The sequence below is a fragment of the Strigops habroptila genome, chromosome 5, assembly GCF_004027225.2.
Source record: "Strigops habroptila isolate Jane chromosome 5, bStrHab1.2.pri, whole genome shotgun sequence".
Taxonomy (NCBI): Eukaryota; Metazoa; Chordata; class Aves; order Psittaciformes; family Psittacidae; genus Strigops; species Strigops habroptila.
Window position 1 is genome coordinate 53764460 of NC_044281.2, and position 13791 is coordinate 53778250.

The following is a 13791-nucleotide window of genomic DNA, read 5'->3' on the forward strand; positions in this document are numbered from 1 at the left end:
GGAGGCTTGAGGCCAAATTAGCTACTTGTCTTTCTCTTTTGCTTGCCTAGGCTTTGGGAGCCAGCTTGGGGCAACCCTACTGATATTCCTAAGGATACTACACAGGGAGCTTTGTGCTTGATTCCCCCTTAGCATTTAACTTTCCAACCTCTGACTATCTTGTTAGCCTCTGCATTCATACTATTAGGCAAATGAGGTGATCATGCATCCCAGTAAAAGAGGTGTAAGTACTGTCTGCTACAAAGGTGGTGGAGTTTATAGGATTCTGACCAAGTTCAACAGCACTGCGTGGAAACAGCCAATTTGACCGGGACAATCTAGAATATCATAAAGTGTAGCTAAGTCTTGATTTTGATGTTACATGCATGTTGTAAGTTAGCCAAGACTGGAATACCCCTAGTTTCATATAGTTCAGACATTTTATGGTGGAGAATATATTCATGTTTTCTTTTGTTGCATGTAACAGTGAAACTGAACTTAGAGCTTGCTATCTTAAATTAATTGCTTCCCCTATAGAAATGTTCACAAGGAGCAGTGTATTTTTGGATGCATTCTCTTCCTTCTAGTTCATATGTTGGCTTGTGGCTATGGTTTGGTCCAGAACAGGAAGAACAAAATTGTAGTCCAAAAAGCCTGTGTAAAGCCCTCATAATTTAAGCCTAGGTATGAAGTATGCTTATGTGAGTAAGAGACTGCACATGACATGCAAATGAAATACTGAAAATGAGCAGCTCAAAGATATTAATGGTATACTAAATACTAAAACAGAAGGACAAAATAGAGAATTGTACTTGACTTCCACGCCCCTCCTCAACCCACTGGATATTTTTATTGGAAGCAGTTAATTGTGCTGATAGAGATTTCATATTCCAGAAGGAATGTTGTTTGGCAAAATATCCTAGCTTTCAATACAGACAGATGAATAAAGGGTAACCTTTAAAATCCTCATGGAATAAACTTTGAGAAACAAAACAGACACATGGAGAGACCATTTGCAAATTCTCTGAATGTGCACAGCTGTAGAATACCATCCAGTCTGATATCAAGCAATTTTTAAGCATGGTAAAATGGTACATATACATCTGTCATATTAAGAAAGAGCAAAGATCAGTCTTTCATTCTTGTTTATGATCTCCCATAGCAGCTACTACCCCAGTATTTACACATTGAGCATTTCTGCAAGCAGCAGCACATGATAGACTTCAAACAGAAACGTGCATCTTTGTGGCTCAAGAGAGTCCAGCCAGGGTTTCAGGTTTGTATCTTTGCTTACTGGGAAAAATTTATTAGGAAAGTAGAAGTATTCCCATGGCTGGCATATATTAGATTGAAGCCACGTAGCATTTTCTTCAGCACTGATGTCCCCTTGGCTATGAATGTTTTCTCTCCAGTGCTCACATACTTAAGCCTTCCTTCTGTAAACTATGCTGGCCAAATGGATTGCAGTTACCTAGGTGAGTCATGGAAAGAGAGGTCACTAAGGTAACTGTGGCCTAGGCAACTGATAAATCATGAAGCTGTTTCCAAATGAAACTCTGGGCATGAAAGTCAGCAGAGACCATATTTTCATGTCCTGCATGGGAGAACAGTGCTCTGCAAAGACAGAAGCATATGAGTTCTTTCTTCCTTCCATGTAACATTCAGTGCATTAGAGCAAGCTAACACTTTATTTTTCTTTTCTTTTTTTTCTAAACAAAAAAACCCCTAATGCATATAGCCCAGATTTAGCTGTGTGCATAGCAGATGTCAGAGAATCTGCACTATTTTGATAAACCTGAACAGATGCCTCTGTAAAATGACAGACTACTGGCTTAGCTTTTTATTCAAAGTATTTTCCTCTTGCTATCAGCAACAGCTCTGTTCTATTTGGAGTTAGGATAAATCAGCTGTTACTTATCCAAATTCTTCTATCTGCATCTTGAGATGATGCAATGATGATTATATAGGAAGAAAAGACACAGAGCTAAATATTCTTTTTCTGTACAGATTTTGAAGACGACAGAGGTAACGTCATTCCCTACAAGGTCTGCATGGATAGCAACTTGCAGTGAAAAGGAGATGGCTATCACTGCTGTTAGACTAAAATCATACACAAACCATGTGTGCTATGCAACCAGCTCTCTGGTGGCGGCTGTAGCACTGTACAAAGGTTATGATATTGTGAATGGTGTAAGCATTAAATTCTCACTTCTTGCAGCTCCAAGGAGGCTAGGACAGGATAGCAGAGGGAAGGCACCAGGAGATCAAGATTCAGTTCTCATCATTGTTATAATCTCTCCTTCTAATCTTAGACAAATCACTTAACTTCTCTGCGATTCAGTTCATGATATCTACACTATAAATTCATGCTTGTTAAAAGTCCCTTTTATTCTGCCAGAAAATGAGGTGAGTAAAATGTGACAGCTAAGCAGGGCAATAAGCCATTCCAGAGGTTAAGGACATCTTGCTCTCTGATGTCTGTGTTTAACAAGAGATGTACTATATAATGATGAATCCTAGTGGAATGGCTTTTTAAATGTTGCCAAAATGAATACAGATAACCTGTGTTCTAGCAGTCTCTTCTTCTTCTGCCTGGGCATTCTCATACAGAATGTAGTGGCAAACCCTTGATGTCCATCTCCTTCCCTCCCAGCCTTTTCTCTCATAGTTAGCAAGTTATCTTCTACTACATTTAAGTTGTGGAGGAGGACAGATTTTTCCATCACAACTGAGCTAAAAGGAATTACAAAAGCTTTTTTTCAGGAAAATCATTGGTCAGCAGAACTTGCACACTTCCAAATAGTGAACTGATATTTAACTGTCTTGAACAGATTAGACTACCCCATTTTCCCTCTCTATGAGTAAAACCACAGCAGTAAGAGGAGAGGTCCCTCTGTCCAAGGACTAAAGGCACGTTTGTGGCAAACCGTGGCTATTTCTATCTGCTCAGTGATTTTCCTAGGGATGATAATTTGAGTATGGTCACATGAGAACTACCAGTGAGTATATAGTCTACCAGAGTAAGGCTTGACCAAAGTCCACAGCAGTTATCCCCAGCATTTGGATGTTTTTATTGTTGAGAAAGTGACTGTATTTTTGGCTGGCTTGCCAGCTCTGCCTTTCTTAAGGAGAAAGTGATAATGTCCATTAGCCATTTTAACCATCAAAATGGGAAAGGATTTTATCAGCCCATGTCCAGTGTAACCACTGTTTGTAGCATCTCACTCTTATCTATCTTTTTCTTTTCATCTTCTGTCATTTTATCCCATCCTTTGATTTCTTATTCAACCTTTGGCCACTAGTTCATCCAAATCAACATCATCATTATTTTGTAGGTTTTGCTAGATTACTTCTGAGAGGATTATTCCCAAGGAAGATATTTGTTCCCTTTAAGGTCTTTTGAAGTACTTAACATCCATAAAGATTTTCTTAATCAGTAATTTTTTTAAAAAGTCACATTCTTCTGTCCTAGGAAAACATTCATTTCAGTAACTATGTAACCATTAAACTTGATTTTGGAAAATTCGTATACATGCTAGGGTTTTGTATTGCATCAACGTTTGCATGCTTGGCTGCTCATCTGCACACCAGGTTCTGGTGATATTGAATCTATTCATGCAAATAAGGACTGCAGGAACAAGCCTCTAACTGGGGATAAACAGAAGCTTTGATCTTCCACCTCCCCAGCAATTTCCAAAATGCACATGAGATTTAAAAAATCTCAATATTTAAATGATGCAGTCTAAATTGAATTCAGTTTTACCAAAAACTGCACTAGACTTCCAAAACCTGCACATATGTGAAGTTGTTCATTAAATTGTTAGCAGACGAAGTTGTCACCTTTCAAGATCTCTGTTTCTGTGTCAACAAACTGGTATTAGTATCTCTGCTACTCAGGTATATTTGGATGAGTGACACATTCTAAGGCTGTGAAAAGTTAGTAGTGGCTCTGAAGTATGAAAGCAGATGAAGGGAGCTAGAGAAAGAGTGTCACAGCTATGGTGATTGTTACAGGGGTAAACCTCTAAGGAAGTTCACCAAGGAGTGGTTTGCACTACTGTGGGAGATTTGGTTTTAGTATCTATAGTTTCTGTAATGATAGCTGTGAAGGGCATTAGGCTTCAGTATGGCTGACCAAGATGCTCAGGGAACTGAACAACCCGTACTGAGGCCCATATGGGATTGATGTCTATGTTAGCTAACTCAAGTATGTCCATCTGCGCTGCAGTTGTTCCTTCTCCCTGTAGTACAAACCTCTGAAGCAGAGCAATGGCATGGAAAAGAAAAGAAAAAGGCTGTTGGCTGGGGCCAGTAATACACTGATGGAAGTCCTACCTCTTTCCCTCATGATTTCATCCTATCTGCTTTGAATATGTTTTTGCAGATAAACCAGATCCACCGGCTGGAACACCTTGCGCATCAGACATACGGAGTTCCTCCCTCACTCTCTCATGGTATGGCTCCTCTTATGATGGTGGAAGTGCAGTGCAGTCCTACACTGTGGAGATCTGGAACTCAGTGGATAACAAATGGACAGATCTCACCACCTGCCGCAGCACCTCTTTCAATGTGCAGGACCTGCAGGCTGACCGAGAGTACAAATTCCGTGTACGAGCTGCTAATGTCTATGGCATCAGCGAGCCCAGTCAAGAATCTGAGCTGGTAAAAGTTGGAGAGAAACAAGAAGGTTAGTTTTTAAGAGGAAAAAAAAATATCTAAATTCAATTAAACTCTATCTTAACAGTTTCCCAGTGAGGTCAGGTTGTACACGCTCTATGTGTGCCTCTGTGCAATGAATGCTTATGCCACCTGTAATTGTGCTGAAGTCCCTTTGCAGACTTAATGTGCGTGTCTGAGCATTAAGTTTTGCATGCATCCAGTGTGGAAACTTCACTTCAGCAATCCCAAACCCCTCCCTGATCCCCTGGTGAAAGTAGCCAATAATTCATCTACTGGCTTGCTGTGTGAGTGCTGGCTGGCAGACTAGTGTAGTTCAGTGAACAGGTAATGGGAGATGAAACCTTTCACACATATGTTACACATTCAGACCATGCCCTGTTGGAAAATGTTTGGTGGTTTACCTGAAACTTACTGATAGATTCATTACACCTTATAGTGGACACACATGGAAAAACAAGCCATAAAGACTACCCCAGATTTGCTTTTGGAAATAGTAAATGTGCTTGCTGTTAGCCAAGCACTGAATATGCAGCAGAAACTGGATTAGTCTCTCACGCCTAGCTGTAGTTCCTATGCTTCAAATCCCAGCATGATAGCGCTCCTCAGTCCTGTTGCCCCTAGTACACTAATCTTGTGAATTCAAAGTACGTTGGTTTTGCAGCACTATGGGTGCTAAAAAAATTTTTTAGGGTTTTTAATTACAGTTGCACATACCTGTAAAAATATTTTCAGTATCTTCTGCCTCTTCTTTTTTTGCTAAGATCTTCTCAAAGGACTAATGGGAAGAGCTGGAGCATTTTAGAAATTGTTCAGAAACTGGTACTAAAATTTTAAACACACACAAAAATCAACATTTTTTAAAACCAGATATTGATTTTTTTTTTTTTTTTTTTTTTTTTGCACACCCACCTCTATCTGCTGTGCAAGGATCACTTTGATAGTCATACCATACCAAAAAACCCAGACCAGGAATAATGTATTTTGCCATTTTTCCTGTCTTTGAGGAGTGGACTGTATGTTGTATATTTCTCTCCTTAATTATGTATGCAGGGCTTTGGAGTTTAATTGTCTCACATAGCCCTTGTGATGTTATCTTTTATTGCCACAGCAAGACAAAAATGACAGCAAAGTGATGCAGCATCACACAACTGCATAAGCCTCTCAAGAGACATTTCCAAACAAAAGCAAATCATATTTCTCTTCAAAAGCTAAACTGGATGCATTCCGAGAAATCACTTCCGTCTATTTTAAAGATTTTAAACGTGATCTAAATCAAGATGCAGCTTCTCTTCAAAGGGAGGAAAATAACATTAAGAGCAGCAATAAAATTGAAAGGAAGCTAGATGGTATTGGCTCTTCATAACAAAATTACCTGTGTTTCAATGACCTCTTTATTTAGATGAAGGACAAACACCTTCTAGAGTTGGGGACCTGACTCTTCCCTACATTTGTTTTTTCCTAGAACAAGCACTAATTGTACTGGACCAAAGCAAACAAGCTATTTTTAAGACTGAGAGTTTAAGACTGAGATATAGATTTAATAGAAAAGGGCTAGAAAGTGTATGAATCATTGTGGTACATACAAAACAAGCAAAAAACAAACAAACAAAACAAAGGAAAGATTGTTTTGAGTGAAAAGAAAATGTATTCTGTTTGTAGGAGGGTGCGTTGTCTTGGAGCTCTCAATGCCAGGGCTTCTTGACCTCAATTCTTGATACTGCAACTAGCGTTGAGAAAGGGCAAGTCATATAAAACATGATTTTTCAAGTGTGTGAACTGGTGCTTTAATTAAAGGCAGTGGAAAATGCATGCGTCCAGCACCTGTCAAAGTCAGGACTTTAAGCTCCCATGTATGTAAACACTTAGCTGAGTAACTGGGGATTTTCTGTTGCTGCCAGAAAGACTGATTACTGATTTTCATACTGAGGTAGCCAGTGCATATTAGCAATCTCAGTATAACCTTAGTGAAGAAAGCCATGGCTAACTTTTCACTGTGCATTTCAAGAAAACAGCTACTAATTAATGCTATAAGTCACAACAGATTAAAGTAGGCATTGCCGTGTTTGAGGAAAATTTGGTACCATTGACTCACTTCTGAGAAAGGTTTTAACACAGCTACTCAGCACTTACCAAGCTCAGATATGTTCCAATTATCTAATTTAGGCTTCCAATGGTGGACCAAAATGTTTCTAGTTCATGGCTTCAATACGGTGTCGCTGCAGAACTGGGAACTGACTTCTTTGTCGAATCGGTATTTGGCAAACATTAACTACTGGCAGCGTGGTTGGGATCAGCTCCCTTATGCAGCCCTTAAAAGGGGAGGAAAATGTGATGTGCTCTATGCAAGTGTGGTTTCCAGCTGAGGAATATCTGAGGACAGCTACCCTTGAGTGGGGAAGGCTCGCTTCCTTCCCTGCTCCTCTGGTAAATCACTGCACATCAGCTTGTCTGTGCAAAAAAAAAGAGAGACGGGCTTTAGTAACAGATTATACCTACTTGATTGGCTTTGCTACCAGAATACAGATGCAGCATTACGTGTTGGATGTGAAAAAGCGATGCCCATGCATCAGACCAGCTATCTGCTCACCCTGCACCCTTTTTTCCTGGTGTTTTCCTCCCAGCTGCTGCATATAAGTCTATAACGCAATTAACAGCATCCAAGGTACTGCATTAATGTTTCAAAATGTAAATCCATTGACACAGTGGGGATAAATCACTTGGTTAGGCTTGCACTCTGCGATGCCAAAGTGCATCTTCAGCAGCTAAAGGGAGGATTGTACAGCTCACTGTGCAACTGCCTTTGCAGCTTTTCAAATTACTGGTTATAGCCACAGGTCTTAGGAGCAAGCCTGAACAGTGTAAGCAATATGTAACACCATTCCAGCTACAACCCCTTTCCCCTCATACCTGCAGGCAACATAGGGAACAACACACAAACCAGTGCTACTGACAGTTCATGCACATGAAAATAAAAAATTAAAATCAAGATACTCAGGCCAGCTCTTACTCTGCCTTACGTCACTGGGCTTGCCAACATTTCTGCCTGCCTTTGAGTATGTCTGCAGAACTGAGGCTCCATTTGGACATCAGTGATTTCAAAATTCAGCCATGCTCAGGGAAGTCCATGCTGTCCAAAGTTTCTAGTCATCTTGAGCCTGAAAAATTAGTCTGGATGCTTCGCAGGAAATCTTTTCATGTACAAACTTGCTTTACTTTCAGCTTTGCAATGAAAAAAAAAAAATGCACAGAAAAGCTGAAAAAGTATTTGTCATTGAACCAGAAGTGTTGTTATTGATTTTAATATTTTGAATTTATTTTCTATTTCATTGAGGCATTCCTAAAGCTACTTATTAAATGACCATGAACTGATTCAGTATGCTGATGTTTCTAGTAGGCAGGTATAATAGACAAGTACTGCAAAACACATGAACTTGATTTATTAAGAAATGGTGACCAGACTGTGATTGTGTAGTCAATAACCAAATAGAAGTGTTGAAGAGATTTTAATTATGAAGTTAATGCCCATCTTATTGTGAGTAATTTAACTGTGTTATGTAAGTACCATAGCCTACATAATAAGTTATCTATGTCTTTTAATTTTCATCATAGAACTTAAAGAGGATGAAGTGGAGCTATCTGATGATGGTAAGAAATTCAGATTTTAATCAAGACAAATGCAAATCTGTGGTTTTCATTCATGTTTTATGGAGGTTTTAATCGTGGTCCTTAATATTTATTTGTAGAAGGGAAAGAAACTGAGGTCGAGTATCGAACAGTTACTATCAACACTGAACAAAAAGTTTCAGATGTCTATAATATTGAAGAAAGACTGGGATCGTAAGTACTGCGTTGCGCTTTTAAAGACATGGAGTTTCCAAGGCTACCAGTCAATCATAAAGATCATGTGCATTCATTCTTTGACAGTGTCTTGCACTTTCAAGATTCCAACTGGGTTCCTCTGTTGCAGTAAAAATAGTTTTTAACATATGTTGGCCTCAAATCCATAAACATCCTTTATTTCTGTTAATTTATAATTTTAAATAGACACCATGCACATTTCTGGCAAGGAGAATGGAGCCCGCAAATGAATAAAGCTAGACGATGCATTCGCTTTTCAGTGCTCTAAAAGCTAGCTGAAAAAAGGTACACATCGTGCACTTGAATTTCCATTATACCCATTAGTGGTAATAAGATTATCCTGCCCATGGGCTAGAATCTCTTTTGACAGCGGTCATAATCCCAAGAGCGTTAACAGTATTGCTCAGTGAAGGTCAATGATTAGCCTGGCTGTGTTTCTCAGTGCTCAAACTCATGGTTATATGAATTGCATGCCACGATAATCTTTCAGTGATTTGTGCTGCTGGTGGTGCTGAAGGCCAAAGGATCCTCTATGCTGCCATTATAAATCTTGATAAATGTATCATAGAAGTAGAACTGTACATATACAGCATGTGAAATAATATTATTGAAGCCTCTAGGATTCTGATTTCACCTATATCTTATATCCTGCCCCTGAGTTGTCTGCTATCTGCGGCCCCTTCAGAGGTGTATGACCTATAGAAAACTCTGTGCAGAAAGACTTAGGTGACATGAATTAAAGCCTGGTAGGACTCCAATTTTTGAACCTTCTTATATAAAACTTGCTAATTGGTATAGTGGGGTGATTCTAAATCTGGCATTCATTCAAAAATTCTTGCAGATTACTCTGCACAAAATCAGTACAGAACAGTATTTGATATGAAGACATTTTTATTTCAGAAGGGAGTGGTTGTACTGGAATATTTGATAAAATATTGCTATTTATGGTGGCCCATACATTGCAAAAACTTTTAATGGAAATAGTTGTATATTTTCAGGGGGAAATTTGGACAAGTCTTTAGGCTTGTTGAAAAGAAGACTGGAAAAGTTTGGGCAGGAAAATTTTTCAAAGCATATTCTGCTAAGGAAAAAGAAAACATAAGAGATGAAATCAGCATCATGAACTGTCTACATCATCCAAAACTTGTCCAATGTGTAGATGCCTTCGAAGAAAAAGCCAACATCGTTATGGTCTTGGAAATGTAAGTATAAAGCAGATCACACTAACAAAGCAAATAATGTTGGAAATAATTGTGCAAATGTACCAACTTACCCAGGTATGGGACTGTCAAAAGCTTCCGGATCTGCAGGGCCTGGATGGTTTTCACATCTTGTAAGTTTCTCCAATTACTTATCCAACTTGTCGAAACTGTGTAAGTGAATCTGTGTTGTATCTCTTAAAAATAAGAGAAGATGTGTTACAGCCTTTATTGTCTAGTTTGTTTGGTTTTTAAAGTACCTGTGGTGTTTTTCTGCCGCTCACTCTTTTATTGCCAACTTGGAAGGGGAGAGAAAAAAAAGTCAGATGCAATTTGGGCTTTCATTTAGAACCATATATATTTTTAAGGAAGAGAAAAAAATCTTTTTTTCTTTAGGCAGTTCTAAACACGTATTGTAAAAGCTCAGGTCAAATTTTGCTTAAACACTGATAAGTTGCCTTGTGCAGAGAATTGAATGTTGGTGTGCAAGAGACAGTAAGAGAGAAAGATAAGCTTGAGAGTGCAAACATCTAAGCTACATTCTAATAAAATAGTTGAATTTCCATGAAAAATTCAGCCAGGCAAATTTATAATGCCCAAGAGGTTTTAGGAACACTTTAGTTTCCATCAAGTTCTATATCCAGCTTTTATATTCTTAAGAGACCTTGAAGGATTAGTCTGATGTGTTTTTCCTGCAACATAAATACTTCAATTGCAAACCATTTATAATAAGGGAGTGCTGTCTAAAAAATCTCCTCAGATGAACACAGTGAATGTTCTAAATCTATATCAGTAGATGCAGGAAGATTGGTTACACTGACTGTTTCCCACCAAAAAACCCCTAATTAAACATGAATTGATTTGCCCCTAATGTCAATACACAGATTCTCCATGATGGTCCAGGTGTAGCAGTTGTAGAAGGGAATTTCTCCTTTACTTGAAAGTCATAGCACTCTTCATCCAAAGCTATACAATTAAGTAACTCTGAATTTGAAGACAGCCTGTGTTGTCTTGTTCTTGCTGAGTAAGATAGCAACACTTATTTTTTACCTCCCAGAAATCATTTGCCTTGAGCTACTTATGCCACACCACTGTGGGAAGTAGCAGAAAAGCACCACGAAAGCAGTTCTGTTAAGCATCTCACAGGCCTATGACATGGGTATCTTTGTATTTAAAAATGGAAGTTAGTTTCTTACCAAAAAAAGAAGGTTCAGAACATGTTCATGCACCAGAATTCATTATAAGAAAAGAACCTGCACAGCATGGGATGGAAAGTAATGGTCAGACTTCATAAACAATAATGACCAACATTATTATGACCAATAATGACCAATGTTTACAGCATCCATAACATGCCTGCTTAGTGTGACCAATGCTTGTGGCCATAGCAGCTGGAAAGAAAATGAAATCCTGGTCTGTGCTGATGGGTTTTTTTTCCAAAATGTTACATCAGTCACTGTTCTGCTGCCACACCTACTTCATATGCTGTCTGCTGCAAGAAGCAGCAGCAGGTGTTCTGCTGGCTGGAAGTGCTATGTAAGATATAAATTGTTAGAAGCAAAAGAGTCTGTATGTCTGTTTTGCTTGCTTGGTGGTTGCCTAGATTATGTGCTGTCCTGGGTTAAACCACGACATGTGCAAACTCCTATAGCATATTTCAGAGACTGGGTCTCCATTATACAACCTTGGAACTTGTGTGCAAGAAAGTGGTTTTATTTTTAGATTCAGAAGTTGAACAAGCTGCTGACGGTAAGGGAAGGGAGCCCTACTTAGCTTGGAATTGGGATCTGGCAAACCTAATGGAAAACAAGAAAATGTATAAAAAGTTTTGAATAACATATGGCTTTACACTCCATTAGTTCCCCCCTGCCAACAAAGGGGTTTTACTTTTTAAAAATATAGAAAAGTGCAATCTAATTTAAAGTAATTTTGTTAACCAGTCTAACTAGGGTGTGATTTTAGTTTGGGGCAGCCACCTTTTCTGGCTTTTGACCCCCACACGAAGAACTTTCCATAATGTCGAGAGGAGGAGAAGTGGTTCTCCGAGCAGCAGGCAGGCAGGCGGTAGCAGTCTGCCCTGCTCTGGAGCAGGTCTGGGCAGTCAGTTGCTTGTGTGACACCTTTGTGCCAGATGACTCTTGGCAGCCTCTATACAGTCACGTTACCTGTTTGACACAGTCCCAGCACAGCAACTGAACCTGCACTATTAGAGAGCCACAGGTGGATCATTTCTGGTTTTGCTATTAAGCTAATAATTCTTTGAATATCAAAGAAGTTGTGGGAAATACCTTCAAAAATTCTTAGTATCCAAGATGTTCTCTTTATTCCCATCAGAGTCTAAATGCGCAGATTTCACACAAATCAAGCTCAACTGCCATCAGTCTCCTTTGAAACCAGATTTTAGCAGTAACTGGAATGTAGCAGCTCCCCCTCCACTACTGAGGAGCACCTTTGGATTTTTCTTACCGATATTTATCTTAAATTTTTCATTTTAATTTTATGCCTATATATTTCTCAAAACTTTTCGAACTTCATCTTCTCTTCTTTTAATATTTGTCATGCCACTATTTTATACTGTTTGATTTCATATTTATAATAAATTCACAATTTTTCATCATTCATTTAAAATAAAACACTAGAATGATTCAAACCCTTGATGTGCTCTTCCTTGGAAACTGTCCCATCTGCCATTTGCTGGAAATCCAGGACAAACCTCAGGCATTTCCTTTTCAAATATAGCAGTATACTGGTTCCATAACAAGCATCTCAGTGGAAAAAGAACATCTGAAAAGCAGCAGCATGTTGTGAATGGCATTCAGCACTGGGAGCTAAGTGCCTCAGAGTTTTTACATACTTCAGATACTTCGTTTAATTTGACATAGATTAAAAGTTTATTGTATTGCAAATTAAGATTATTAAAGAAAAAAATCAGCAGTAAACTCCATTCCTCTGGTGTGATTTAAGTTGGCACAAGTCACTAAGGTTTTCTCTTCTGTCTTTGAAGTGAGATTTATTAAAACGCAGTTGAGTATTTGCCCTGGGTAACTCCAAGGTAGATTCTTCTCACCGTTCCTTCATGACCAAGACTTACAATAAAATATTTTTAAAATGTGTATTCTGTGACTCTATAGACAGCAATATTTTCCTCTCTGACCTCATCTAGAGAAGACTGAAAAGAGGAAAATCCAGTAAATGATGAGAGATTTAGATTCTGAACTAGTTGTGACTGTGAAGAAAGCTGACTTTTCCTTCTGTATATACGTAGAACCTAATCTACATTGATTCAATTCATCTTCCTAACCTGGCAAAAATTAAACTGGATTTGGCTCAGAATATACATACAAAATATGCATTCTATAAATGCAATTGCAGCTTAATCTAATGATGATACCAGAGGGTCTAGAGGTCCAAGGGTAAAACCACCATGCAGATGTATTAACAGTAGTTAATTTCCAAATAATTAATAATTTCCAAATAATTAATTTCCAAATAATTTCCAAATAATATGCTCAAAAGTGGTGCTTGAAACAATGGTACAACTTCTGAAATTTTTTTGCTTTATGGATCTGAAAAGTGTAGCACTTTTTATAGTAAAAATAAGTCATCATTATCCGTGTTAAATAGCCAAAAAAAAAAACCTGGTACTTTTTTGTATTAGGATGGTTATCATTTGAAGTCACAGAGTGCTCCAGAAAAATAACCATTTTGCATGCAGATGTTTTCATAAACACCTCCTTACTGTTAATGTCTTACTGGAGTAACAAAAAACTAGATCCCCAACTTACCAGAGCTGTTTATTCAACAGCTCTAACCATATTATTGGCTTTATGTTACATATATGCTATAATACAATGTTTGTCAAGCATATACTATTGTTACTATTTTCATGTCAATAGGAAACTTCAGTAGCATTTCTAATCATATATTTTCTGAAACCTTATAGCCAAAGCAAGAAATGTGTCCAGAACTCCATATGTTTCAATTTCGGTTTAGTACATGAGGGATATAATCATATATCTGCCAACCTGCAAACATTGCAAGACCAGTTTCCAGTTGTGTGTTTTCTTTCCGCAAC

General features: G+C 38.3%; 1 protein-coding gene across 2 annotated transcripts in view; it reads left to right on the forward strand.

Moving 5' to 3' along the window:
• Positions 1-13791, forward strand: part of MYLK (myosin light chain kinase) — a 215834-nt gene that overhangs the window by 179762 nt on the left and 22281 nt on the right. For both annotated transcript variants that reach the window (XM_030487009.1, XM_030487010.2), the window contains 4 exons: positions 4364-4666; positions 8269-8304; positions 8403-8496; positions 9516-9719. In XM_030487009.1, coding sequence (XP_030342869.1) covers positions 4364-4666; positions 8269-8304; positions 8403-8496; positions 9516-9719 — 637 coding nt within the window. The remainder of the gene's footprint in view (positions 1-4363; positions 4667-8268; positions 8305-8402; positions 8497-9515; positions 9720-13791) is intronic.